The sequence below is a fragment of the Pyrgilauda ruficollis genome, unplaced genomic scaffold (assembly GCF_017590135.1).
Source record: "Pyrgilauda ruficollis isolate IOZ18807 unplaced genomic scaffold, ASM1759013v1 scaffold55, whole genome shotgun sequence".
In the NCBI taxonomy this organism is placed as follows: Eukaryota; Metazoa; Chordata; class Aves; order Passeriformes; family Passeridae; genus Pyrgilauda; species Pyrgilauda ruficollis.
In genome coordinates this window covers 3,634,953-3,662,282 of record NW_024527155.1, presented here as the reverse complement: position 1 = coordinate 3,662,282, position 27,330 = coordinate 3,634,953, and the positions used below count along the sequence as shown (strand labels likewise).

The window sequence follows — 27,330 nt, the reverse complement described above, 5'->3', positions numbered from 1 at the left end:
GGCACCACATCCTGTGGATGTAAGAGACACCTTGTCCCAGCCATTCTCACATCCTGAAGTGGCCAACACCTGACTAGGAATGCAAAATCTAGGTGCAGAATGCAAGCTATAGAAGGATGTGTTACTAAGCCATGGGTGCTTCACCTTCTCTGGAACTTCTGTTTTGAATGTGAACAAGTCAGGGAAGTGTGGGGTGGTGTTAAGACACAGTGGCACAGTAGGATAATTAGTTTGGTTTGTGTTTTTATGAATATAGAAAATGGAGCATTTGAGTACCTAATTAATGAATAGCTACTGCAGTGAGGCAGCTGGTGCCAGGGAAGAACACATCTCTTACATCTTATTTTAAATTCAAATCTTTCCAGAAAGCAAGAAGTGCAGGGGAAACAGGAAGGACTCCTAAGGAGGCTTCAGGGTGACCTAACTGTGGCCTTTCACTGCCTGAAGGGAGCCTGTGAGAAAGACAGAGAGAGACTTTTACAAGGACGAGTAGTGACAGGGCAAGGGGGAAATGGCTTCAAACTGAAGAGGGCAGGATTTGATTAGATATTAGGTTAGATATTAGGAAGAAATTCTTTACTGTGAGGGTGGTGAGGCACTGCCGCAGGTTGCCCAGAGAAGCTGTGGTGCCCCATCCCTGGCAGTGTCCAAGGCCAGGTTGGATGGGGCTCTGAGCAGCCTGGGATGGTGGAAGGTGTCCCTGCCCATGGCAGGGTCTTGGAACAAGATGAACTTTAAGGTCCCTTCCAACCCAGGCCACTGTGATTCTATGAATACAAACCCAGTTCTTGCCCACCCACTAAAAATAAAACACTAAACCTCTGTCACTGTGCTGAGTTTCAGTTTAATCCAGTTAAAAACTAATCTATACAAAGTACAGAGTGGGGCTTTTTTTTTTTTTTAACATATATTGCACCAGAGATATGAATTTGTACAACATTAACCAAATTTTACCCCTTCATCCTCCTACCGAAATCCCAGCCAAGTACAAAACTGAATCTCTGCATCTTTGTGGTGGAACTGGTGTCTGTACAAAGTTAGATACAGTTTTGTTGTAATCACCTCCTAAATGAAAAGCAGAATACAGGCGTAAGCACTTCTGCCCTTGATATTCCAGTCCCTTATTTCTCTGTGGTTATAACTTTCCACTTTCCAAGTTACAACAATTCTTTACAAAGCTCTGGATGTTTGCAAGTAAATGGGATAAGGGGGACAATTGCCAACAGCAGAGTCAGGACCTCACAATCAGATGTAAGAGGCTGCACTGAAACTGAAGCTTGAGCATTACATTACCAAGTCATTTGACATTTAATGGCATCTTAGAAGGCAGAAATAGCCTGAAGGAATGGTTTGTATGGTAGAAATGCCTTCACACCAAAGGTTTCAGTCCTTGAATCTCTACGAACATCTGTGGCTGTATCACTTGTCCTCTGTAAAGCTTCATGTGGGATGGGGAAAACAGTAAGATTTCCCCTTGCCTTTACCATGACATTTGAATAATTCCCTCTTTGTTTCCCTCCTCACCCTGTTACCGATTATCAGGCTTCAACCCCAAAGCCAGGGCTGTGCCCAGAGAAAGTTCATGGAGCTGTAACTGTGTCTGGGCCTCTCTGCAGACAGATGAGGCTGTTGAAAGATATTTTAGTCTCCAGACAAAGACAAAATCAAACTGGCATAGAAATGACAAACAGTGGAGACATTGGTTTTGGAAACTAAAAACGTCATCTACTTGCATAAGGAATAAAAAGAAAATGAGAAATAAGTCAAATTGAGTGGTATAAATGAAGGAAATGCAACATGACAACAGGATAAAATAGATAAGGAAGCCTGATCTGTTCTGGCACTGAGTTCTGCTGCATTGTGTGGAGAACAGGAATATACCCAGGTCAGATGAAAGAAGCCTGGAGCATGGAAGGAATGTGCCTGGCTTCCATCAACCAAAGTTCTTTAAAGTGAGAAATTTCCCAAATGTCAGTACAAAATGTTAGCAATTGCCCTCTGTTTTGAGTTTGCCTAAAATAGTCAAGTCTTATTCTGAAAGGAACATCTTTCTTTAACAGAGACGTGCTTCTGTTTCTTTGCTCAAGCCCCAGAATATCTCTTTTAATGCCACTGTCAGCAGTTAGCCACAGAACAGGAAGGAAATGTAAAGGATGCAGGCAGAGGTGTGTGTATCCGTTCAAAGCCAGCATTATACAATCAGAACAATCCGTGTTTAAAAAACAAAACAAACAAAAAAACAACCACAAAAAGCCAAGCAAACAAGGAAATCCACACAGGGTTTACACTTTAGGATAGTTTCAGTTTGAAATGAATGAGAAGCAGGGACACTGGCACAACTTTTCAGCATTATAATAAAACTGACATGAAAATCAACTTACTCTTATAAAATCTTGGCTTGCAATACTAGGGACCTATCCTGCTTCAATACCAAAATAATACAGTCAAGTAGCACCCCTGGCTTAGGACACTTTTTAACCTTAGACCAACTGCTGAAAGACTCATAAGAGTCAACAGTGAGACCCTTAACAAATCCCAGATTCATGTCTGAGAAGAGCTCTCTGAAGCACATGGTGCACTTTGAAAAATCTGGTTTTATTGTAGGAGGTAGGACAATTGCACAGAAAAAGACAGTGAGTCTTGTTCTGTTTTGCACAATATTTCCATCAACATAAAAAGCTTACTTAATAACATGCAAAATTTTGAGATCAGCTGGCATCTGATGAAAGAAATGGGGACAAAAGTGCTGTCCCAAGGGCCAGTTGAGCTTTCAACTGCTACACAGAATTCATCTCAACAAGGAGGACGGTTCAGATCAGTACACAAGCACAGTATTCCTTTTGAAGGCTTTCAGTGAAATTCTTAGGTTTCTGTAAACATGAAAAATATTCACTGTTCCACATAATTCTTTGCTGTGTTTAAATTTTAGAAAGTGCAAATTTTCTGTGATTAAGAAATTTCATTTTTATTTGGTCTCAAAGAAGAAAGGGTTTGGTAGTGCTGGAAATAGGCCTTTATCTATGGTCTTTGTTTCCCCATCTTTTGCTTTTCAGCATTTCTGGAAAGAGTTTCTACATCAAAGTAGACCTAACTTAACATCCAGGCCTGCTCCCTGTTTCCTCTCTGAGAAGATCCTGATTCATGCCTAAACACAGAATGGCAGACATCTCCCCCTTCTTTGTGAGGGGAGAATTCAACAGCTCAGTCCCCCGGCCATAAAAACCTTTAGCATTAATGGTTTCCTTAATTCCCTTCTCCATTATAGCCTCTACATGACCCCCTTGTGTTTCCTACCAATGCATTTGAGAGAAAATTAATTTAACTTAAAAATCAAATCTGACTGATACTTCATCTCTAACATTCCCAATGATTTTACAGTCTGAGGGAGAAAGTTCATGTTTCACTCTGATTTCCTGTCCCCCCCACCCCTCCTTCCCCAAATAATAAAGATGCTATAAAGTTGAGGCACGAGTGGTTAAGGGTGAACTGGATCAGTTCTGACAGCTGGTTCCTGGATGTGTCCTGGTGGTAAAGGCTGATCTCCTCCTGCTGGGTGCTGTGGTGCATCTGCAGCTTTGTGTTCAGCAGCTGGAAAACAAGAGGAGAACCCTTGGTAACATCTCAGTAAACTGGCCCCAAATGTGAAAATTCTCTAAATGAAAGTTTCTAGCATAGAGACACTCAAACAAAACCTTCTATTTTCTGGTTTACAAGTGGAATCAAGAGTTTTCTGTGTGCCTAACAATGAATTGGGATCGAGACCCAACAGACTGCACTGTTAGTCAGTGTCACCTCTTAGATTACAAGTTGTTTCTATTTTCTGTGAAATATTCTCACATAACACATTGTTCTTTCTGAAATAAACCATGTTTTTATGAGACCTTTAATTCCAATATGGGAAGCTTGAAAAAGAAATAACAACTTGCTCCTGTATGTTACTCCTCACTGCATCAGTTCTCACCATGTTATCTCTTTGCCTGTGTTTGAGTAATACTAATTTTCATACTTTGATGAACATTTCAGAACATGCAGCTCCCTTTCTGGATTTTTTTTCCCCTCAAATTACTCTTAGTAGATCCAGTGGCCTACAGATTTAAAGTAGTGTCTACTTGGACATGCTTGATTCAGTGAATGAGTAGTGACCAGTTCTGGCTAATATAAAGAATTCTCATGACACCTAATTGAATGACTTTACAGAATGATTTTACATAAAAGAATACATGTGTTAAGAACAGTATCTGCTACAATATTGCCAGTACTGAAAGATGTATAATTTGCAATCACACTGGTTTTACTGAAGGTGAGGGGAATTTAGGCTCTTGGAAAGAAGGATCATAAAATGAAGTTACCTACAGGGAGTTTCAAAGCAAATAAAAGGAAGAATTAAATCGGTTCTGAAATCTCATCACTTCCCTTCACAGAAGTGAGTGGGCAGAGTTTCAGGGTACCCAAGGAGGTAAGCTGCAATCACTGAACACAGCTCCTGAGGTCTGAAATCCCACTGCTGGCCCTGCAGGAGCGGTTAAGAGCTCCTAGTACTCAAAAGGATGCCTAGATAGACCTGAAGCTTGTATTTGAGATCAATGTCAAGAAGTTCTGGAGCTTCACTGATCATGTCAGCACATGAACATGGGAGCCAATAAAGCCTGCATAGTTTCAGCCTTTCTAGAGACAAGAAAAGGCTGATTTAGGATGCATGGGGCAGCAGAGCTCAAAGGAAAAAAAAAAAAAACCACAAAGGAAACCTGGGCAATGTGCTATGGATAAGAAGTGCTAATATACACCTGACTTGTGCTGCCACCGGTGATGAAATGCAGTGATTTATTAGGCCATTGCATTCTCCTGAGGGTGTTGAAGCAATTGGTCATTCATACTGCCCAAGGCTAACTTCTTGTGTCCTGCTACATCCACTTGCTGGTAAATTGGCCACTGAGGATTTTAAATGCTTTGATTTGTTCTGCAGCCTCAGACTGCAATGCAGCCATAGATCACAGGACCTTGTCTTTTGTATGTTCTTCCCTGCATGCTCTAGATCTCAATATTTCAGACTAATACAACACAATCCTCCTTTCTGCCAACTGGGTCCTTTGTGCTAGGACTCTTGTTTGTTATTATGGACTTAAAAGCAGTGAGATTTCAGGAGTACTTAGTACTTATTTCCCTCTCAAAAATAGGTTAGTGAACCTCTCTCCAGAGGTCATTAAAGCTGTAGTAAGTTAATAATTCAAATAGCAAATATGGAGGTAATGACTTTTACATTGCAAATCTGATTTTCAAGTTTGTGCATCTATACAGAAAGACACATACGGGGCTGGATTTTCAGTTCTCCACCTGGTCCTGCAGGAGGACTTCCTTGCTGTAGTTTCTTTTGTTCCATCTGTTTCACAACCTGGTGAAAAATAAAATACAGCAGTTGAAAAACTTGAATTTGCCAGCTTTCTCTGATGTGACATAAATGAATACATCTAAACCAAATTTTGCAGTTATGTAAGGTCCTTCTTAGCGGGTTCACTAACTAATAGTGCTGAGTTGCTGTAATTCAGAACACCAGACTATGTTTCGCTGTGGAACCATTAGTTTAGAATTCAGCTGGGACTCATATGAGAAATCAAAGTCAATCTCCAGAGCTGGGAATTGTGGAGAGCCATTACACATACAAGGACAGAGAAGAGATGAAAACAGATATATGCTGTCCTCACACTATACCTGCTGAAGCTCTTGTTTCTGAGCCTGAAGCTGATCGTGCTGCCTCTGTAGCTCTTCCTTCTGTTTCTGAAGTTCTTCTGCCTTCTTTCTAAGTTCATCTTCCTGCTGGGAAATGTGATTTTCGAATTCCTTCAGCTCGTCCTCGGTGAAGAGCTGCTGTTGATCTAGTGTCTGCAAGAAAATATATACAAGCATGAATACTTTGCCAAGAAAGCATGGGGTTTTTTTATTATTTCCTTACTGAAATTCTTGCACGGTTCACTAAAAACCTTAAGAACAAAATAGCGAGACATGACACTTTGTACATTCAATGAAAGCAGCAAAATAGCTATTTCTCAGCTATTTTCTCAACAAAGCTCTACTAGGGATTTAGATGCAGGAGAAAAATATCCTCTTTCTTCCAGCTAAACTCTTATCATCCCTTTGAAGTGATTCATAAACAAAATGTCCATTTCCATTTGAAAAGCACGTGTGAAAAGCTCTTCCCGAATCCCCGGGGTGGCGCCAGACCTTTTCCGTTTGTGGAATTCACATCTGCATTACATTTAGGCAGCTGAATGCTACCTTCAGCTGAGGGGCTTAAGGACACACATACCAAAGCAGAGCTGAAAAAACCAAAGGTCACAGACATGCCGTTTGGTTTCCTGCTCCAAGTGCTGGTAATGGTGCTGCATGTTGTACTTGGAACACATTTTCATTACCTCCCAGCTATCTGGCTCCAAAAATTCCTTTTTCTCTGTAGCTCGCAGGAACTCTTCCAAAGTCACTAGCCGGTCCTTGTTGATGTCAACCTATTTGAGGCAAAAAATTAAGCTCAAGATGAAGGACAGGTCTTGGAGGAGCTAATGTTTTAATTTCATCAATCAAATATAACGATTTTCAATTTTTTGTATGTCACATTTTCAAGGGAGTGCCCATAACATTTTCTGAAAACTCCTTTCACAAGCTTAAGTATCTTAACAAAAATAGAACTACCAAGTAAATCCTGACATTTTACTTCAAAATTCACTGGCTTTATTGGAAACACTTGTGCTCACAGTCCAAACACTAACAGTGGAATGTATGATTTTGTTTATTTATTTTTTTTTTGAAAAAGATGTTTTGTAGCTTTCTGGTAACTACTCTGACTCACAGTTACAAAATTACCTCCACCGCTGGAGGGGGAGGTTTTGAAAAACAACAATCCCACCCAACTGAATTGTGCTGGAATCCTTTAAGGGCAAGGGAGGAAATGCTTCCCTTTATGACTAATAGATGACCAGGCTTGCTCTGTTCCTCAAGTTTAAGGAATACAGTTGAATACAGAAATATTATGGGTGGAAAACACAGTGGTTCAAAACACCCTCTTTCCACTCCTGTGTTTCCTGAGCTGAAAACCCATCAGACCCAGCGAAGGTTTTCACTGCGTCACCTGACGGCTTGAGCTCTGAGCCCCCTTTTAAAGGGACAAGGCTGAGCTATATGAAATAAGACATTGCTCTACTCCCTCTTCTCACACCTAAATCTTACCCATCTGCCAAGTGTCAAAGCATATTTAGAGTCTTCCTTGTTTGGAAGGAATTGCTGTTGAATCTCAGTATCTGCAAACAACCAAGGCTGTACCTTGTTCCTTCTCTGGAACTCCTTAAATGAAAACTAGTCAGCAGGCATTACATCAGAATACAGGGACAGGGTTTGAGAACTGTAACTTGGCAAAATCCCAGCACAAGCAGCTCTCAGTGTGACAGGCCATCCCTTTCTGCTGCACTTGGACAACACTTCATGGTAGAACTGTATTTTTTGAACACAGAAGGGAATCAGCCCCCACCTCATTCATTACATGTTCTCTCATTCTCAGCCTTTCTTCTTCCATTTCAACCATGTCATCCTCTTCATTCTTGGGATCATAAACTTTTTCTAACTGAAATTTAAAATTAGTACATGTTAGTTTGAAGAAAAGGCTGCTCATTCAAATGGCAGAGCATATCTGGAAAAGTGGTGTGAGATGTTCTCTGTGTGTGCAGTTTTCCTCTTTCAGCACAGTATTTAAGCAACAAGTGAGCCTTTCTTTCCTAAGAATGAAGTTTTCAGTTAATTCATGTGGTCTGTTACAATTCAGTGCTGTGGATGTCACAGTCAAGTTGACCTCAGTGTGCAAAGTCTGATCCTACATTTCATTCAAAGCAGGCAGAGGTTCCAAGTGGTTTCTGGAATGGGAGAGAGTGGCTTTTTCACCAGGGCATGCAGCTGACCCTGTAAGCATTCAGGATATCACAAGACAAATTCAGTGCCAAATTTAATGGCTCACTTCTCTCCTTGCACAATGTCTTTCTGGAGAGTTCATGCTTATGTGCTTCTACTTGGCTTTCTCAGGCATTTCTCAGACTTGACTTCCCCAGCCACAGGTAATTTTAAGGTCTCAGACTATTAGTTTTTATACTACAAAACCATAAAACAGTGAGACACCTGTCAAAAGGGACTGCACTGTATCTTCATTGTAGTGAAGGAGATTGTGGCAAATTATTGTACCAGAGTTAAATTTTCAGACAACAAAACTAAGAGCCTGTCTACTTTATCAGATGTACATGTGCTTCAAACTAGCCAGACATAAAATAGATTAAACTTCTGTAGCCACTTCCACAGTGCTGTCCCTGAGCCAAGGCACACAAGTGTGACCCTTTTTCTCATCAGGCTTGTTGATGAACACTGATTGAGCACAGGTGCCCAGCTTCAGAACCTTTATCAGGCTGCATCTAGGGAGAGCAGCTCTCTGCATTGCAATTTACACAGGTAATACCTATCCTGCAGATTAGTTATAGAATCTCCAGCAAGCCTGGGGCAGAAAAATACATGAGCACTAGATTTCTGATGTCTGACTCCTATTCTTCAGCTACTTTATTTTGCCTGCTTTTTGCACTTTTGTAGAAATATTAAGGATGCATGAAACTTGGCATGAATATTCTATTTTGTAGTCTAAAGCCCTCAGATATACTTGGGAAAAACAGACATCCCTGTAACCATTTACTGATAGAAGATAAGATTCTGAGTAATTTTTTTTACCTCTTTAGTAAATAGAGCTTCTAATTCTTGCTCATCCAGGAAACCATCATTATTGACATCTACAAAAAGAAGTTTCAAAAATACAAATAGAAAGTCATACATGTAATAGATCTCAAAGAGTTAAGTAAGGATCAGTGTACACATTTAACAAGAAGCTGGTTACAAAGGTTGTTTCTGCTGCTTAGGTTTTTAGCAGGCATTGGCTGGAGAGTCACTTTTGGTTGGTTTGGACAAGTCTGGAGCAATCTCTCTACTTCTTAGATTAGCAAACTGAAATAGGTCACCGCAGGATTGCGCAGACTGCAACTGCCAAAAAATATTGCTGAGAACAAGTTGTCCGCAGTTAACCACTAAATTTGTAATTAGACTCAGGAGCAAGCACCAAGATTCTGCAGAGAAACTTTAACTGACAATATGACTCCTTAAAAGCTTAAAGAACTACATGAAAATCTATATAAACATGCAGTATTTGAGATACATGTAAAATGAATTTTCATGACAAATGTAGAGAGAATACTTGATAATTAATGATCCATCTTTTATCCTACATTGTGCTCTGAATACTGTTACACTACCTCTGAAATTAAAAGAAAATATCCACTTCAAATTATTACCCAGTATTTTTGTGCCATTGCTTCAAAGTTTTCTATATACTAAGCTCTAAGGCAACAGGGGATTTCAGCTATTTCTGTTTTGGTAGGTTTTGCACAAAGAAGCTACAAAAAAATTTCAGAAAGCTATCTTTCAAAATCTCCTTCTAGAAAGAAGAGATAAGATTTAGGAACTGTAACTAGATGATCATTAAGGTCCCGTTAGGATGATGATTAAGGACCCAAACCATTCTATCATTCTGTAATAATACATGCGTATTATAAGTTATAAACTGAGATAAACATTTAGACTCAAACTAGAATAGAACACTTTATCTAAATCATCATCTTTGAGATTAGTCACATTCTGTGTTCTGTTCAACCCTTTGCAGCCTAGTGCCAGGCAGGATCTACTCAGGGGCACTTCATGAGGAAGCATTTACCAATATCAGAACATAAAGTTCCTTGGTGACATCATCAGATGTAAAGCAAGGTGTTCATTGAGATGCATCCTTATCTCTGCTACTGCTTGCTGCTTCTAGCTGCCCATTCCTCAGAAATCTAGAGGCAGGATTAGAGGTTTTTTGTTTTATCAAGGGAATATTGCAATTTCTGAATAGCCTTGGCCCTTCTATGAGCACTCCAAAGATTAGGAGCATCTGGTAGTTAACTGCAGAGATGATGAGAAAGCAGGTTTTGCCCCTACACAAATCTCTGAGGATTTATTCCCAGTACCTACTGTGCAAGCAAAGTTATAGATATGGACAGCCCTCTAAGTACCCACACTTCCCTAAGGAATCACTACTGGGTTTTGCCTGTATTATTTTAGGAGTAGTTCAACAAATCTCTGAATGTTTTTAAACTCCACTTAAAACATTGCACAAAATTTACAAACAGTAACAAATATTTTCTCCTCTGTACTATTCAGATTCATCCAAGTTGCTTGAGGTGTAAGACTTCATCCTATGACAAACTTATCCTCAGCAGAATGTAACAAAGTCACTTCAATTGTTCATTAGATTAAAACTAAACCTCTTACCGTGCAACTTGAAAAATGTTTTGGGATCAAATTCATTAGGATCTAGTCCATCTGCTTCTTCCCACACCTCTTTCAGTTGATCTTTGCTTCCCTATAGATGGGTTACAAAGAAAAACTATTCAAAAGACAATTTAGTGTAATTTCCCTGCATTACCTTTGCATTATGGTTTCTCTGAAAGGCTTTCTTTATTTGCTGATTAGTCATGTGGCAAATGGAATCAGTGGCATTTTCTTTCTTTCCCTTTTGGTCAAGTCTAATACTTTCATTAGGCAGAAATGCCTAGGGAAAGAGGGAGTGTAAAGGAAATGCACATTCTGTGGAAAGGAGCACCTGTAATAATAATCAGTCATGGCCACACAGCCCCATCCAGAAACAACAGCTGAAGGGAGCTGAATTATTTTGCCTTTCCTAGAGCAAATGGTACTGTGATGCAGCTCCTTGCAGGCCAGGCATACCACGCAGGCATCCCTACAGTTTTGAATACTGTTCTGGCTTCTTCCTTATGAATTTCAGTGTCTGTGTAACAATTCTGGCAGCAAATAGCACATCTGTACAGAAAGAATGGGAGTGTATACAGTGGGGTTTGTCATGCTCTCAGCACTGTGCCCATGTCAGTAAGAGGAGGAAAATGATGAGAACAAACAAAATACACCCTTCTGTGTATTAGCTTTTTCACTCTGGAAAGGAAAGCTCACACACAGTCTAGTAAAATCAGGCTGTGGCCTTACAGGATGGTGAACTTTAGGGTGATCTCCATGTTTTTTCTTCATCTCCTCAAATTTGGATTCTTCTCTCTTCCTCTTTTCTTCATCCAGTGTTTTTAAATACTCTCTCCTCTCATGTTCTTTCATCATCTCGTATTTCTTAAACTCCTCATGGCGAGTCTTATCATAGTTTTCCAGGTCACTTGTAGCCTAAAAATAGGGATATATGCAGACAGATGATTATGTAACATAATCTGACATTAAAACCACTGTATTGTTCAGATCCATGGGCAAGGCTGGCCATGTTGCCATTCAGGGCAGACTGGCTGGGGGCTCCTTTCACGTGACATGATGCAGAAATGTCCCTCCTCCCTTGGTCATTTTCACAGAAGTTAATTTGTAATGGTTCATCTGTTGGACAATTTTTGCAATTACGTGGTGCTGTAAGAAGGCTTCAAGGTGTCCTTTCTCATCAGTGAGTAATAAATGATCTCAAGTTAATCAAGTCCTACACTAACAGTACCATTAACTCCTTGATCATTTCAGAATAAGAACATTTGTAGCTTATCCTACAGTTTAATGACAAAAGTGCCTTCACTAATAATTTGATTTAGTTTGCAGCAGCTTAACACAGATTAAATTTAAAAGCCCCAACAATTAAACTGAGAGAAAGGGTAAGAGAGGAGAATTTCTGACAAGTTCTTGTATAGAGTTTAAAGTTGTGTCATTTTCATACAGGCCAAAGCATTAAAGGATGTTTTGGTAGTGCTTTTCAAAGTAACATGTTTACATCTGATACTGTCTCTCCACTATTTGCATTTTACTTTTCAGATTCACTGTATGTTTTAAAAAACAATTCCAAAGCTAAGACCCCCTTAAGTATCCATTACACCCTGTCAGTATCTTGGCTGAGAAATGAGAAGACAAAACAATAAAATATGTAATAAAAAAAGAACTGTCCTGTTAAGGGTATGCTTCTCCAAGCCAACCAGAATTTTCCCAGAAGAGATGTTCAGAAATATTTAGAAAAATTAAAATATCTCTATAAAAATAATTCTACAGAAAATGGAGATAATTTCTGTGTCATTTTTTTACCCTTGGAAGATTTTATCTTTCAATTTGTTTTGAAAGTATTAAAAATTGCTCAAATTCTCATGTCAGACATGCAGTGCTCTCTAAAGTATATTTAAGACACTTTTCCCCCTGGGAAGTTTATTTTTCTCTACCAGTTGAAAAAAAGCCATGTCCTGCTTAGCTTAACTGCATCCCCTGAACAATCCCCACACACCTGTGACTGATACTGAATCTGCTGAACAGACACTGAATGCCATGGCCAGTATAAGCAACTTCTAACATTGCTATCTCAAATTCTACTCTGCTGTGGTTTTGCATCTTGATGTATATATAGGAGATCCCAAAATTCATATGGCTGGGCTAGGGATGATTATTTACATTATTCTGTGAGAGTCCTATATCATTTAGAAACAGAAATCAGAAAAAACACTTGGGAAAAAGGCACCCCTATCTCACCTGTATTTAATTTAAAGGCTCTCAGAAATGTGTGGTTTATTCCCAAAGTTGCTTGTACTGGCATGTGAATGTTAAGTCTTGTTAAGGTGACATCCCAAAATTTATGGAGTCTTTTGCATCATGCACACTGGGCATGATGTTTTCATGCACACAGTTTTCAAGTGTGCATGGAGGCAACTGACTTTTTTCTGAAAATGAAAACTGCATGTCATTTATAAAATGTGCTATATAGGAAAGGACTTCCCTTTACAGAGGTAAAAAGCATAAAAATTAAAACCCCAACCCCCACAGCAGCTCAAATCTGGCACTCACTGCTTTGATCAGCATATCCAAGTCTTTAGGTTCAAAGGTGTCAGGATTCTGATGGTTCAGGTGCTCAAACTGCTTAAGGAGAGCCTGATGGTCTATACCAGTGTCTGCAAGAACAAGGTATACATGTAAAACATTAAAATAAATTTGAAATCCAGAAAAATCACAAAGTCTTTCATATGGGAGCTTATGCCTTGTAATACCTGAAGTTCCCTGAGGACTGAGTAATTTTTTCATTGTTGGAGAAAACTACATTTCTAAAGCTGCTTTTCCTAGAGCAGGTTGACAAACTTTATAGCAGTTTACACTACATTCCTTCTGATGGGTCAGTGCTGCATTGCACCCAGTCATTTGACATGCACAAATTACAGGTCTGTTTCAGCAAGAGAAAGTATGATCAATTTGAGCTTTACAAAGTAAAAAAAAAAAAAAAAAAAAAAAAATTAAAAAAAAAAAAAAGAATCTTTTTCTATAAATGAGATAGTTGACATTGTGCTAACAACCTGCATATTTTTCCTGAATGGGGACTGTCCTGGATGTTTTGCAAATGACACATCTGGCCAAAGATTTATGTATGATATGGTGTAAAATTGTATCCAATCAAATAAGCAGATAGTTAAACTTCATTTGTAGAAAAAAGAGAAGTGCAAGACAGTGGAGAGTCAGGTCTTGTGTCTAAAAGCTGGAAACATTTTCTCTTCCTTGTGACAGGAGTGATACCCACCAGCATCAACACACAATGCACTAAAACTAAACACATTTCTACCACAGCTTCTCTAGCTGTTACCATGGTCTCTGAACACTAATGCTACTCTCTTATGCTTATGTTAAGTACAGCAGTTGTGACAAGCTTTTACTAGATGACTTAGCAAAGAATATTTTATTTGTTTGAAAAAATGGAAAATACATTTTTGAATATACTGTTCTTTCACAAACTATCTGCTTTACAGTCAAAGCTGTGTTTGTATTAACACAAAACAGCAAACACTGGCCAGGGCAGATTTCAGGCATCATTCCTCCCTGGTGAGATCATATTTTCTGTTTAAATATACGTGCCTTTGTCTGTGTTTGAAACATTTTCAGAAGTGCATTAACAGACTTAAAAAAAACCAACAAACACTGAAAAAAACAGCCCCCAAACCATTTTTCTCCATTTCTTACATTTAGGGGAAAAGATTAATTCTATTTGACACTATTTACTTGCCAGATTACTGTATGATCTGAGATTCAACTCCTAACATTCTTCTGGCCTACTGATCAGTCAAGTAGGATCTTGGTGAAAATGTTTAAAAACACAACTGGATGTGGATTGAATATATGCTGAACGGAACCTCAGATCTAGTTGTCTGGAGTTTTTTAAACCTGATCCAGCTGAGAGGAGAGAAAAGAGCAGGGGTTTGTGTGCCTTTTTTTCCTTTTTTGTAGATCAGACAGATGACTAAGATACTAAATGGTGTTATAGGGAAAGGATTACAAGAGCAAATATAAGGAAATCAAACCAGTGTGCCTGCTGCTATTTTAATGCTCTTTGTGCATATTCCAAGATGCTGTCTAGGTGTGTAGATGCAGCTGTATTTTATAGTTAATCTGGCCATACTCATATATGATGTGAAGCACTCATGGGCAAAGCTGACTATAAACTTTGCCAAGTGTTTTTACATCTTAGTACTCATCTGAATATTCTGAACTGCAATAATCTGTTCCCAAATGTAAGATCTCACATTTACACTGTAAGATCTGAGGTGTTGGGGGGAATCTTTTTCTAAAGCACACTCTGTTAGTTACTATTGATTTATGAAAGCAGAGAAGGGTGGAAGTAATCAGTCCATTAAACTTCACAATACCTAAAACAACTATGTACACACCCAGGTATCATTAGCTGCTGTCACCTAGCTGTGAATGTCACCATGATGTCAGTGGACCGCTTATCTGCAACAGGAACAACACCCCCATAAACATTTTTTTGCCACATCTAAATTAGCTTAGCCTGCAAGACAGCCCCTTATTCTGGGAGTATTTTATTTGATGCATTATGTATTCAATTTCTTGGGATCCCCCTTGAAAACTTGCAAACATCTTTGCAACAATAAAATACTGACAAAAAAATTCATTTTCTACCCCCTAAGGATATGAAATACTGTGTCATGGTTTTTATCTTAAACACAGTCCTACTGTTACTGGTTCTCTGTGAGTAATCTATGAACTGATGCATTACAAAAATAAGACATTAAAGACAAGAGCTAGAAGTATCTGAAAAACCCACTGACAAACAAGTTCAGTTATTTATAAAACAGAGACAGCTTTTCTCTTCTCCCCAGTTTCCTATAAAGACAGGTCTTTAATGGCTCCAGGCCAGCTCAGAAAGGACACTCACTCTCAGTTTAGTCATTACTGGTGACAACAAACAATGCACAACTGCTGGACTTTGACATTTCTCTAACACAATTCCATCTGTTAACTCACCTAAATAAATTCTCTACTCTTACCTTGAACAGAATCCATTTTAGCTTTAATTAACATTCTTAATCTTGCTACCTCTTGCCTTTTCAGTTCATCCAGCCGTGTTCTCACATGGTGGCTTACTAAATCAAGCTCTCTGCTTAGCTTTCCACTCTGTCAAGAAACAAAAAAGTCATGCATAAACACTGGAAGAAAGAAGCCTTTAGGATTCCCATTAGACATAAACTGCAAGACAGCAGGCTAATGGCAGTCTCTGGCAATACTGTAGCCCACACTCTAAAAATCTAAACATTTTTTCAAAGAGCAGATTCAAAATTTTTATGCCTATGGTTATGGAAACAGAGAGGAATCCTAAAAGCTTTCAGAAAAGAGAATTTCTAAGCATCTTGCTCCTCCAAAGAGCAAGACCACAACCTTGAGGGAGCAATGCCTAATAGCATTTGTGACAAATTTCTTGATCAAATATTCTCAACTGAGTTCAAAAGAACTATGAGAAGCCCACAAAGTGCCTCATCCTCTCAAGGAGGGCTGTTAGGCTTGAGGGAAGATAGGAGGCAGCAGCAGCCCCTGATGTGTATTGCAAGAACCTGGAAATGGAGAGGAATCTCCAAGGCTGACCCTAGATACAGCACAGAAGGAAAAGATACCTCAAGCTGCCAACAGCAACATGAAGGATTAAAGGAAACACAAAAAGCAGGATCTCCTCCTTCAGTCTGTCACTTTAGACTGTTTCCTACTTGTCCCTTCCCACATTTCTAGCTCCTGAAGGGGCACTGCACAACAGCCACCGGAAGAAAGAATACTACATACATGGCTCATGATTATAGATTTAATTAACCTCAATTTAACTCTTTTTTTCGAACCTACCTTTATTTCTTCTATGTCAGCAGTCTGGAGTTTCTCCCTGAAATGCTTATCAGTTTCCAAGACATCTATTACTTGCCTGAGATATTCATCATAATAAAGTCCTGTATCCTTCAGAAAAAAGAAAAAAAGGGAAATTGAGGAAAGACTACACTCACAAACAATTGTTTTGTTTAAATACAGTTATTAAACTGACACCCTAATCTTAGCAACATAGCACTAAGCTGTCTTACATATGTTTTGTGTTTTCAGATTTGCATCATTGCCCTATAGCAATTTATGATCCATTGTTTCAGCAACTGACAAGGAAGAAGAGAAAAGTGATTAGGAATCCTTGTAATACACAAGCATCTGTCATGTTAATGTAGTGTGTAGCTTTTTTAAAACAATGCAGTTCATCTGTTACTGTTCTATTTGAAACACTGAACTGGGATCAGTGAGTGGAATTTCCTAAGGCACCACCCAATCACTCAAAGTTAGTCTCTGTGGGAGAGTTATGTGCTTCCTCTTGTAATCTGGGAATTCCTTCCATGTGCCAGTTCACCTTTAGCAGCTCATTGAAAATAATAAAGAGCAAATTTAAACAGAACATCCCCACAGTAGATGGCACACACACAGACAACACTGGGGAATATTAGTTTCCTTCTAAAGGAGTTTGCTATATCCAGATTACTAACAATTAGGATAAACACAATCTCACATCAGTTTCTTTATACTTACTGGATTTTCTACCTTCTCTCCTTCTACATGGCCTTCTGCTTTGACTTTTGTCTTATCTATGTCTATAGGTACAGCTTCCAAGGCCATTAGGAGACATGTCATCAGCAGAAGACACTGCTGGGGCAGGACAGATAATCTCTTCATCTGAAATAAGACCAGGTCACAAAAATTAACATAAATCATGTTAACCTGCTGTACTGAGGAAAATTTTTTTACATTCCTATATAGATACCTGTAATATCCCACTTTCCTTACAATGTCCTGCTCTCAAGGAACACAAAAACTCCAAGAAGTAATACAGCCTTAATTTCTGAAGGCCATTCTTAGGCAAACAGATTTCCTGAGATTGGCTTCCACTTGTGTGCCAAACCTAAGCTGTAAATGGTGAGGGTTTGTAACCTGCTGAGGCATTATCAATAACAGATGGTAACACCTATTTAGGATGTTCAGGTCTCACATAACTAATACTGACATTCCTACTTCGATCATGCCTTTGCTGAATTTATTGGATAACTCCTAAAGATCATTTAGGGACATTGAATCAGACCTTAGTGTAGTAATGCCAGTGGATTTTATGTTTCAACACTGCAATACTTTGCCTAATTTGGAGTCAAGATCCCCTCCAAAATTTATCTGCAGGAAGAATATTTTACAATCCATGTTATATCTGTATTTCAGGTGGGTAGAGATTCCTGAAAACTGGTATTCATATGACCTGACATTGTTGCTGAGGCTGGGGCTTTATTAAGATGCCTTTCTTTAGTGTCTGATACTGCAGAGGTCCTTCAGGATGATACAGCTCCAGTTCCCCATCCCAAATGTGGAGGGCACAGCCTTTTTTTAGTGTCTTAAGTGGAGCTAACTCACACATAATTTGATGAGCACTGAGCAATTTGAGTTCTTGACCTTTGTCTCCTTCCCCTCTATCAAACTTGGTTGAAAATAATTCATTCAGAAGCTGGTAAGATGGAATAATTAGATAGAGTGAGTACAGGGAATCCAGCTAAAAAAAGTAATGATAGTAATCCAGCATCTGACAGCGAGTCAGGCTCTTGAGACAATCTGGCCAGTTCAGACTGTGACACTCCACTATCTACGGATATTCTATAGGAAGTTTGAGCAAACTCCAGTGTTACATTGGTAATATAAATCACTTCCTAGGAGGTGAAAGTTGTCAGAAAAAGTCTGTCTAAAATTAGCTTAGATATGCCAAAGAAAAATACATAATATTGAAGAAACGTGCAGTCAAATAAATCAAAAGTACACCTGCTACAAGAGGAATTTCTGTACAAATGCTTTAGCAAGTCATGTGAGGAATTCTGTCAAAAGTATTTATGTCCACCAACAACAAATCTCTTTTTAAGGGGAGGGGAGAGAAGGGCAAACTAATAATGGTGTCAGTGCCAGTTTTCCTGACTACATGATCTGGTACTTGACAGAAATGCATTGCTTTTGCTTGGGTTAAGCTGCCCTTTACTATGGCAATAAATGTTGATAATGGTACACATTTAATATTAAGCATTGTTGACACCCTTTATTCCCCCTTATTCAACACTAGGAAAACAAAAGCACTCATATCCAAAAAAAAAAAAAAAAAAAAAAAGGCATTCAAGACATCCAGAGATATTATTTCTTTTGTTTGGGATGAGGAAATAGCTGGAGATATAAGTATATCCACCTATGTATCTATTGTTTTGTATGTCAAAGGCTCAAGAATTACAAAAAATTATGTGAATTCTTTAAAACTGTTTTTTCTTAATCACATCTTCAGCAAAAGGAGCCTAAATGGATTATGCTCTATGCTCAAATACCTGTTACTTAATTTTTAAAAATAATTAATATCTGATCATTACCAGATGGATAGCAGGAGCTATTGTTGCTGCCACATTGAGCATTTGAAATTGGATGTCAGCACTAGTTTCAGATTCACAAATCTGACTAGCCTTGCTGGAACTGGTAAGTTAATTTCTACACCTCTACACAAACTGTTGGCTTGCAGGGACTTACAAAGCTGATGAGTGAAAGGGTTAGTTATTCACCACTGCTTTTAAAAATGCCAAAGTTCCAGTATGTTGAGTGTTTTTAATTACAGAATATTGTTGTAAAAATGCTGTTCCTAGGTTTGTAATTTCAACAGGATTTAATCACAGGAGATGATGATAATAACTAACAAATACTAGGTCTTCAGGTCTCCTAATCTTGATGTAGATGTCAAGACTCAGAGTAGTTCTTGGTACTACAAGTAAAACAAAAACCCACTTTGCTGAAGTTCTTGCAGAGTACGAATGGGCTGTCTAGTAATTTCTAAGTGAAAGGATTAAGCATATTTCAAGTCTAGGAAATGCATGTGAAACAAAACTAATAAACCCCAAAATACTTATCAAGTATATAATAATTATATATATACATACACTCTTAGCATTTTGCAAACATTTTTTAAAAGGTCATGTACGTTTGAAGTATTCACTTTAAAACAGTGTAGCCTCTGGAACCTGATAGATGAGTATTTTTCCAACCAAAATATTTTCATATATACAAAATTATAGTAATAAAAATGATTTAACATTATTATACACTGCTCTAGTTATGTGTGTAAACAGTGTTTTAGAAAATCATTATGAGGCTTGGAAATGAGCATGCTCAAGCCCATCAGGTGATGGCAGGGAAGCACAGAAAGCCAGAAACTCAGGTGCTTCCCACAGGTCTGGCATTGACTCATTCTTTGCCTGTGGCAGGTGCTAAAGCCAACACTTTCAACAATGACACCTGGTCTTTGATCCATTTTAAAGACATCTCTTAAAGCTCCTGACCTACAACTCCTAGTAACATGAACAATTGTGGAGACAAGGATTGCCAGTTTAGGTTGAAGAAGGGCACGCTTAGATTTTTCAGACTTTTTCTTGCTCCTGAGGAGCATTGATAGATGAAATGTCCATGCTGAGCTGAAACAACTGAGATACGGTAACCATGCTGGTCTGCCAAACCCCATGTGAGGGAGCACTCATCACCTCCAGATCTGGGATGGGCAACTGGAGCTGTATCATCCTGAAGGACCTCTGCAGTATCAGCAGAGTTGATCTATCAAAAGGCCTAATCAAACTCAGTCCCACTGGCTCTGCTGACATTCTGTGGAATTTGTGCTCATGGGCAGTGGGGTTTTTTTAAGCTTTGTAATTACATGCTGTTATACTGGATGATATCACAGTATGTTCTTCATATCTGTTTGATGTAATAGGCTGCTCAGAAGACTTCATCAAGCAGTTCTGCTTCAGGTTGTGCAGTGGATGTTTTTATTGTAGCTTTTTTGATAAAACAAGCCAAAAAATTTCACACATAATGGGAAGAATTAAAAGCAGAGGAGTCTCCAAAATGGGTAAGTAAACAATATCTCTATCATCACAGCTGACTGTGCAGACAACTATGCCTAACACAGCATTCCCCACAGTATTTTGAGGAACCCAACTGTGATGTAACAAGTAAATTAGAAATACATTTATTAGAATAAAAAACAATTACCCAGTGAAGACAGAGTTACTGTATTTAGATATCTACTAGTCCAAGACTATACTCACCAAAATTTCCTTAAGAAAAGCAGGTGACTAAGGCATGAGTCAGCCTTTAGAGTGTGCCAGTGTCACCTGAGTCACTGGGCACCTTCTACTCTGACGTGTACTAAAAGAGAGAAACCAGCCCCATTGCAAAATCTAACATTAATCACCTGCCAGAAAAACTCAGCACAATTCTCAAATTCAGCAACTGTAGGGAAGAGTGAGAAAAGGCTGGATGAGAAGAAAAGTGGGGGTTCCCCTTTTTGTTCCACCAAGTGAGTTCATTCCACTCTCAGCCTGCTACCAGCTGCTTTTAAGAGTTCTGGATTTTTGAAAACCGAATCCTGGATGCCCATCCCTTCCCAGGCATTCAGAGTGCATCCATGTCAGGACTGTGGCTTTTTCTGCACTAGAGCCACCAAGTGAGCAATCACAGGGGGTGCTGCAGAAGAGGGGCAGTGTCACTTTGCTCACTGCTATCAGCAGTACGTAATGCACAGCCATGTGGCATATTATTATTGTTATTGTTATTATTACTACTTCTATTAGCTTTAATAGAAATATAAACTGTTATGGATCTGCCCAGCTGACTGCTTTTTCAAAGACAGATGGAGAGAGTTAATGTTACAATTGTCATCTGGAAATTAAGAGATTTTAGTCAAAGACAAGTAGCCCACCTAGATGTAAAGGTAGCATAACTGTAATCTGCTGGTATCAGACATCAATCTTATCTTTAAAAGAGGGATAAACAAACATTCCCACTTGTACATAAAGAGAACTAATCATAAAAGTAGTGCTCTAGAACTGACAAATACTCTAGTGTATAAGCAAAGCCAATATCCTAAGCTTTCAGGGAAAAGGAAAAATAGCTTCTCCAAGTATTTCAAAAACAGAGTGAGAGCTAAAAGAATGAGACAGCAGAAAACAGAGCCACCAATGTAATTGCATGAACAGAAAAATACAACTGGAAAAGAAAAGCTGCAGGCTGCCTGTCAGCAATCCTGATTATTTGTTAATCACGAATTCCTACCAACATCAGTCAAACAGGATTGAACATTTGAATTATAAAGAGCTACAGGCTTTGAGAGGTAACTTCAAAATGCTACTTCAAAAGTTTGTTCTAGCAACAGTAACACAAGCTGCTAAACACCTATACAAACCCCAAAATTACTTTTCATTAATTTAGCACCCATTGCCCAGAAAACAGCATCATGCAGGTACTGGTATCTCTATCACCTTCCCAGCAAAGCTCAAGTATTTTTAAAGAAGTAATACCCAATGTCAAAGTTTCTAAAACTGAGATAGGCAAAACAACATAGTAAAATCAGGATGCAATGTCTGCACATGTAGAAGCTCAGTGGATGGTTACGATGCAAGACAGCACAACATTGTAAATGTCACATCACACATTTGCACTTGCCAAACCCATGTGTACCATGATGAGCAATGAAAACATAAATCTGGACTCACATAATACACAATAAACCTACCCATTCACAGATTTCACATATGCCTGCTCTGATATGGAAGTAATTAAACCTGTGTGAGACACAGTGCAGATGTGCAGGATAACAGTAATGTTCTCTACAGTCATGACCAGAATGTGACTTTCTATTTTTATGCTGTGCACTGGAGAAATGAACAATCTTCACAGGCAATGCTGAATTTAAAAAAAAAAAAAAAAGGCCAGGAAATAGATAAAATATATCTACTGATTTTTATTTTTCTAAGAATATTCCACCCTCAGTACTGGAATGAGATGTAAAGTATTCTCTCATCAGTCTGCTCCAGTCACCTAGCATCTTCAATCTGTTTTCACCTCTCTGAAACAGCAATATACCTGTCCATGTACCACAGTTTAAATAGGAAATGTCTCATTCCATGGGCTTTTTAAATTTTTTTTTTTTAATTTGCAAATCTATAAATTGATCCACTTACAGAACCCTAAAAAAACTACATTAAATGTTTGAAATTAGGCAGAAACAGATTATTCTTCTGCCATATTCTGTTTGGAAACACCAGTGTTAGTTCCCCCCAGTCTTTTTCAGGAGCACTTGCTGCACAGACACCCTAAGCCATCATACCTTAAGCAGGGTATGGAAGTCCATGAACCAATACTTAATGCATCTTCTTCACGCTGTTTGTCCAACGAGTTAATCTGGCATAAGCACAGCTGACATGTGGCAGCAATTTTGAGAAGCAAGTGGAAAAACCTGTTTGCACTCACACTGTTAAGCCATAAGCCTCTGGCTGTGGTGAGGGTGTCTTCTCTTGGTCACCAGTCCCCCACACTGGGTTTGCCCCTTGAACACATGAGCAGGAAATGCCATGCAAAGGGAAATGGCTACAAGCTGCAATAGCTTTCCCCATACAAGTGAATGTTCCAAACACAAAAACACCTGCACCCTTCCCTTCCCAAGGGATCTGATCCTTTTAGAAGTTAATGTGCAAGCCATTAACTATTATAAGCCAGCTATTATTGTTATGTAATTATATATATATATATATATATATATATAAAGTTTAATTATCCTTCAAGTATTTTTCTTTTCTCTTCTGTCAATGCTGTTCACTAACTGTATGATTCAGATGTTGCTTTTTTTTCCTGGCCAATATCCAACAGGTTTCACACTGGCCATGCTGTCCTAATCTTTTGTTAGAGCACATCCCACTCAGTTCTCTGCACCAGGAGACCTTCCTTATTTTTTCAAGAAGCATTTTAATCTTGCATGGAAATAGTTCTTTATTAAACAGTATTATTTAAGCACATAAAGGCAGCAGAATCCTTTTTTCTCATCCTGTTTACTTGACTTAAATTATTTTGAGTTCTATTTGTTACCTTTTCACTGCACTCGAGCTGCTTAATTCTCTTTACAACTAAAAGCTGGCTGATGGAAGAGCTGCTTTTTTCAGCTCCCCAGAAAACACAGCATGCCTCAACTGTGCCTCGTACAACATTTACTGAAAGAACCTCCTTTTAAAAAATGCACTTCAGCTGCTTTATTAAATGAGTCATCCAATAGTAACACAAACTATGAATGCTCGAGTGGGAAAGAGCAATGTTATGTTCAAACCACACACAGTACAGGATAATATCATGAAACAACACAACTGTGTCCAGAAAGAAAGATGGTACAGAAGCAAATTGTATGGCTGATGCCACACATGTGCTTAGCTCTGTCCTAAGGGAAGTCTGAAGACTTTTCTTGTTGTAATGCTAATGGTTCATAATTTTAAAACCTGTGTGCACACTTATATATTTATAATATTACCTGCCTCCAAGGAATTTCCCTCTCCTTACTTCAAAAAAATAAATACTTCTGTCTACAAAGCTACCTTAGTAACTGAAGCATGTTGAAATATTAGCCTTGTTTTTCAAAGCAACTTGCTTGGTTTTATTAACTCTTTCCAACAAATTGCCTCAGAAAAAGATTTATGAAGCCAATAGTCAAGCAAAAACTTGTACTGAATTCAATGCATACTTTGTAAAAATCTTATCAGCTTCAAAAGGAAATTTAAAAAAAATTACTGCTACAACTATAGCTTCCTGCACTCTAATTTCAGTTCCCACACAGAATGTAATACAACAGTACACTTGGAGTCTCATAAATTCATTTTTCATAAATGCAAATGGCAATATTGTCAGTGCTGACGTCAAAAGCAACCTCAAATGTGCTACTACACGCAAACAATGAATTAGCTTAAACTCTAACTCAAATCAAAAAGTATTTCAATTATTCTAACGATATGCATTTCGCTCTGGTCAACAACAACTGATGATGCTAAAGTAAGCCCTGAATGCCCCAGGAGTCCAAGGTACCTTTTCCCCCACTTTGAAAAAAAAGGGGGGAAAAAATAGTTACATTACAAATTACATAGTTACATTACTATACAAAATAGTTATCCAGAATAAATCTAGATCTAATGATGTGGAGCCAGATTTAAAAGTATTTAGGTACTTAAGGAGATTTATGTTCACAATTTGTTAATTTCCATTGATTTCTACTTGCTTAGAAACAAAAACAGACATCAACATCCCATTCTACTTTTATAAAGATTAGCAGGAGAAATGCAATCATGAAAAGGGTCTACACTTCTCTTGAATTACCTACGATGAATATTTACAACTGAATATGATTAAAATAGTTCTAATGAAATGCAGTTTATTTTGCTCTTCCAACTGTCAAATCACACACATATGGAAGAGCAAAAACTATTGAAAGGAACATGACTTTTGACTGATTTCATTTGGTTTGGCATTAGCACCTGGTCATGCCTTTATCTACATAAAAGCACACCCCTATGCAAAAGGCTCGTGTCTGCTACGTATCTGACAGCAACTTCAGAGGAATCTTTTCTGCTTGCTGAGCAATCAATGCTGGGAGCACAATGCCTCACTAGATCAAACACCTCCACACTGGAGTTCAAGTCATAGGAAGTCCTGATAGCGGCTTCAAACTTAACAATAAATGATTTTATCTTTCTTATGTAAAGCGCATTTGTTTAGTCAGCACGGCTCTGAAACTACTGCGTCAATATTTCCACACCTCTGACAGTTAAGTCAATATATTCTACATTTTTTATTACCTGAGAGTAATTACTGCCCTCCACTTTCATGGCTGCAATTTCAGTTAGGTATGTCTGGTGGAGGGGGGTAGTTCTTGACAGAAGATCTTTAATTTGGCTTACATGAACAGAAAGTTTATGTCAGCAGCACTACCAGTACTGCACAGCCAAGGTACGAAAACTTTGCCTTGGTATTATTAAGAAATAATTATTGTTGTTGTTGTTGCTCGGTTTTGTTTGCCCACTGGGGTTTTCTGACACCAAATAATGGTATCTCAGGCAGTGTGATAACAAACTTACATCAGATGCCTTTGCATCCAATTGCTAATGTAAGTTTTAAGCAGACTCAACAGGCAATATAAATTTGTAATTTTATTTCCCCCTTTTCTTTGTTTGTCTTGATTAGAAGTGAATGAGGTTCATATTGCTCTACATCAACACAATTTGTTTAAACCTATGTTATTTTTTTTAGTACAATTATCTTTTTTATTCTGAAACAAAATACTGCTACCATCCTGGAGATTACAGAAGCAAGTAAAAGGAAAAATAGATGACAGTTAGGAGGCACTGTATGTAACCAGGCTAGTAATCTGTGGCCCACGGTGGACGTAGCACTGTGACTGTGCAAGATCATTGTGCAGTAAATGACAGTAAAAAACATAACAGGATCTTAAGTGCTCACAGAAATGTGGGCTTCTCCCATAAACTTTCTGTGAGTTTTAAGCACAAATGTTACAACAAAACCTGGTTTCAAAGTCTTTGAGTGGCTCCTATCCAGTCTCTACAGTAGGAATCTTCCCTGTGCTGCTTTGTTTGGTCGACAGGGACAGTCACTTCAGAATTCAGAGTAGAGATGCACTAATATTGAGTCAGCTACAGGACCTTTCTTGACACTGAGAGAAAAGAAAGTGACAAAAAACCACAGAACTCCACACTGAACTCGATACCATGGGTGCACAGGCACTTCACTGTTGATACTGTGATGGTTTCATGTTGAAACTACTGGATGTTATCTTTCCATAGCAAATACTTGTAAGTCAAACAATGAAGGCTTTTTTCTCCTACAGGCTTATTAAATAATGTTGCCAAACGCAATCTCTTTTGAAAGCCTTAGCCATGTTCATTTCAGCAAAAAATATTATCTCTCTACAGCCATATCCACTTTTGGAATATATCTGAGTGCAGCAGGCAGCCTGGCACTGCAGTACCTTCCAGAGCTCCTCCAGGGGTACCAGAGTAAGATGTGGTCAGCTCTGGGACCCCAGCACAGGGAGCAGTCAGACCGGACAAGGCCACCAAGCTGATCAGAGGATGGAGCACCTCTCCTACAAGGAAAGGCTGAGAGAGTTGGGACTGCTCAGCACGGAAAAGACAAGGCTTCAGGGTGACCTAATGGCAGCTTTTCACTACCTAAATGCAGCCTTCAGGAAAGATGAAGAGCGACTATTTAAAAGAGCAAAGGGAATAGCTTCAAAATGAAAGAGAGTAGGATTAGATTATATTTAGGAAAAACTTCTTCTCTGTGAGGTTGGTGAGACACTGGCACAGATTGCCTGTGGAGCTGTGGATGCCCCATCCCTGGCAGCGTTCAAGGCCACACTGGATGGGGATCTGAGCAGCCTGGGATAGTGAAAGGTGTCCCTGCTCGAGGCACGAAATGATCTTCAAGGTTCTCGCAACCCAAACCGTTCTTCGCCTCCAGACAGTAATGCTCGAGAGCTGTGCCCTTTCTAGTGAAACCCGCCGAGTCTCCTGCCCAAGTTTTCCCTGCGGTTGTGCAATTACGAGCCGCTCCACATTTCTGCCGCTGCCGCAGCCGCCGCCGCTGCCAGCTCAGCTTTCCTTTCTGCCGGCGCTGCACAGCCCGCCGCCGGCTCCCGCACCGCCGCGGGCCGGACGGGGGGCGAGCGCCGGGGACACGGGCACACACAGCCCCACACCCGGAGCCGCCTTCCCGGCGGCCGCCAGGGCGCTCCGGGAAAACTTCAGCTGCGCCCTGCTCCCGCCCGGCAGCCCCGAGCCCCGCGATTCCACCGCCACCCCCGCGTCCCAGCCCGGCCGCGACCCCCGCGTCCCGCCGCGACCCTGACAGCGGCTGCCCCGCCGCCAGGCCTCCGCCCGCGCCGCCGCCGGGGGCACTGGGACGGGCGGCGCTACCTTCGGGTCCCGCTGCGGCAGGAGAGGAGCCGCTGCTGCTCAAGGGCGAGGTGCGCGCCGACGGCGGCTACGAGCCGGGGGCTCCGGCGTGAGGGCG

General features: G+C 39.5%; 1 protein-coding gene across 2 annotated transcripts; it reads right to left on the bottom strand.

Moving 5' to 3' along the window:
* Positions 1-824: 824 nt before the first annotated feature.
* NUCB2 (nucleobindin 2) lies at positions 825-27,330 on the bottom strand. 2 transcript variants are annotated; one of them, XM_041481243.1, is made up of 13 exons: positions 27,234-27,330; positions 16,963-17,106; positions 16,246-16,353; positions 15,405-15,531; positions 12,922-13,025; positions 11,104-11,289; positions 10,375-10,465; positions 8,746-8,804; positions 7,514-7,606; positions 6,408-6,497; positions 5,707-5,877; positions 5,308-5,389; positions 825-3,588 (listed from the first exon to the last, which is right to left on the bottom strand). In XM_041481243.1, the coding sequence occupies exons 2-13, from the start codon at positions 17,104-17,106 to the stop codon at positions 3,476-3,478; spliced, it is 1,368 nt and encodes a 455-aa protein (XP_041337177.1). In that variant the 5' UTR covers positions 27,234-27,330; the 3' UTR covers positions 825-3,475. The 2 variants fall into 2 exon arrangements, with proteins under 2 accessions (XP_041337177.1, XP_041337178.1); XM_041481244.1 differs by lacking the exon at positions 27,234-27,330 and adding an exon at positions 26,285-26,398.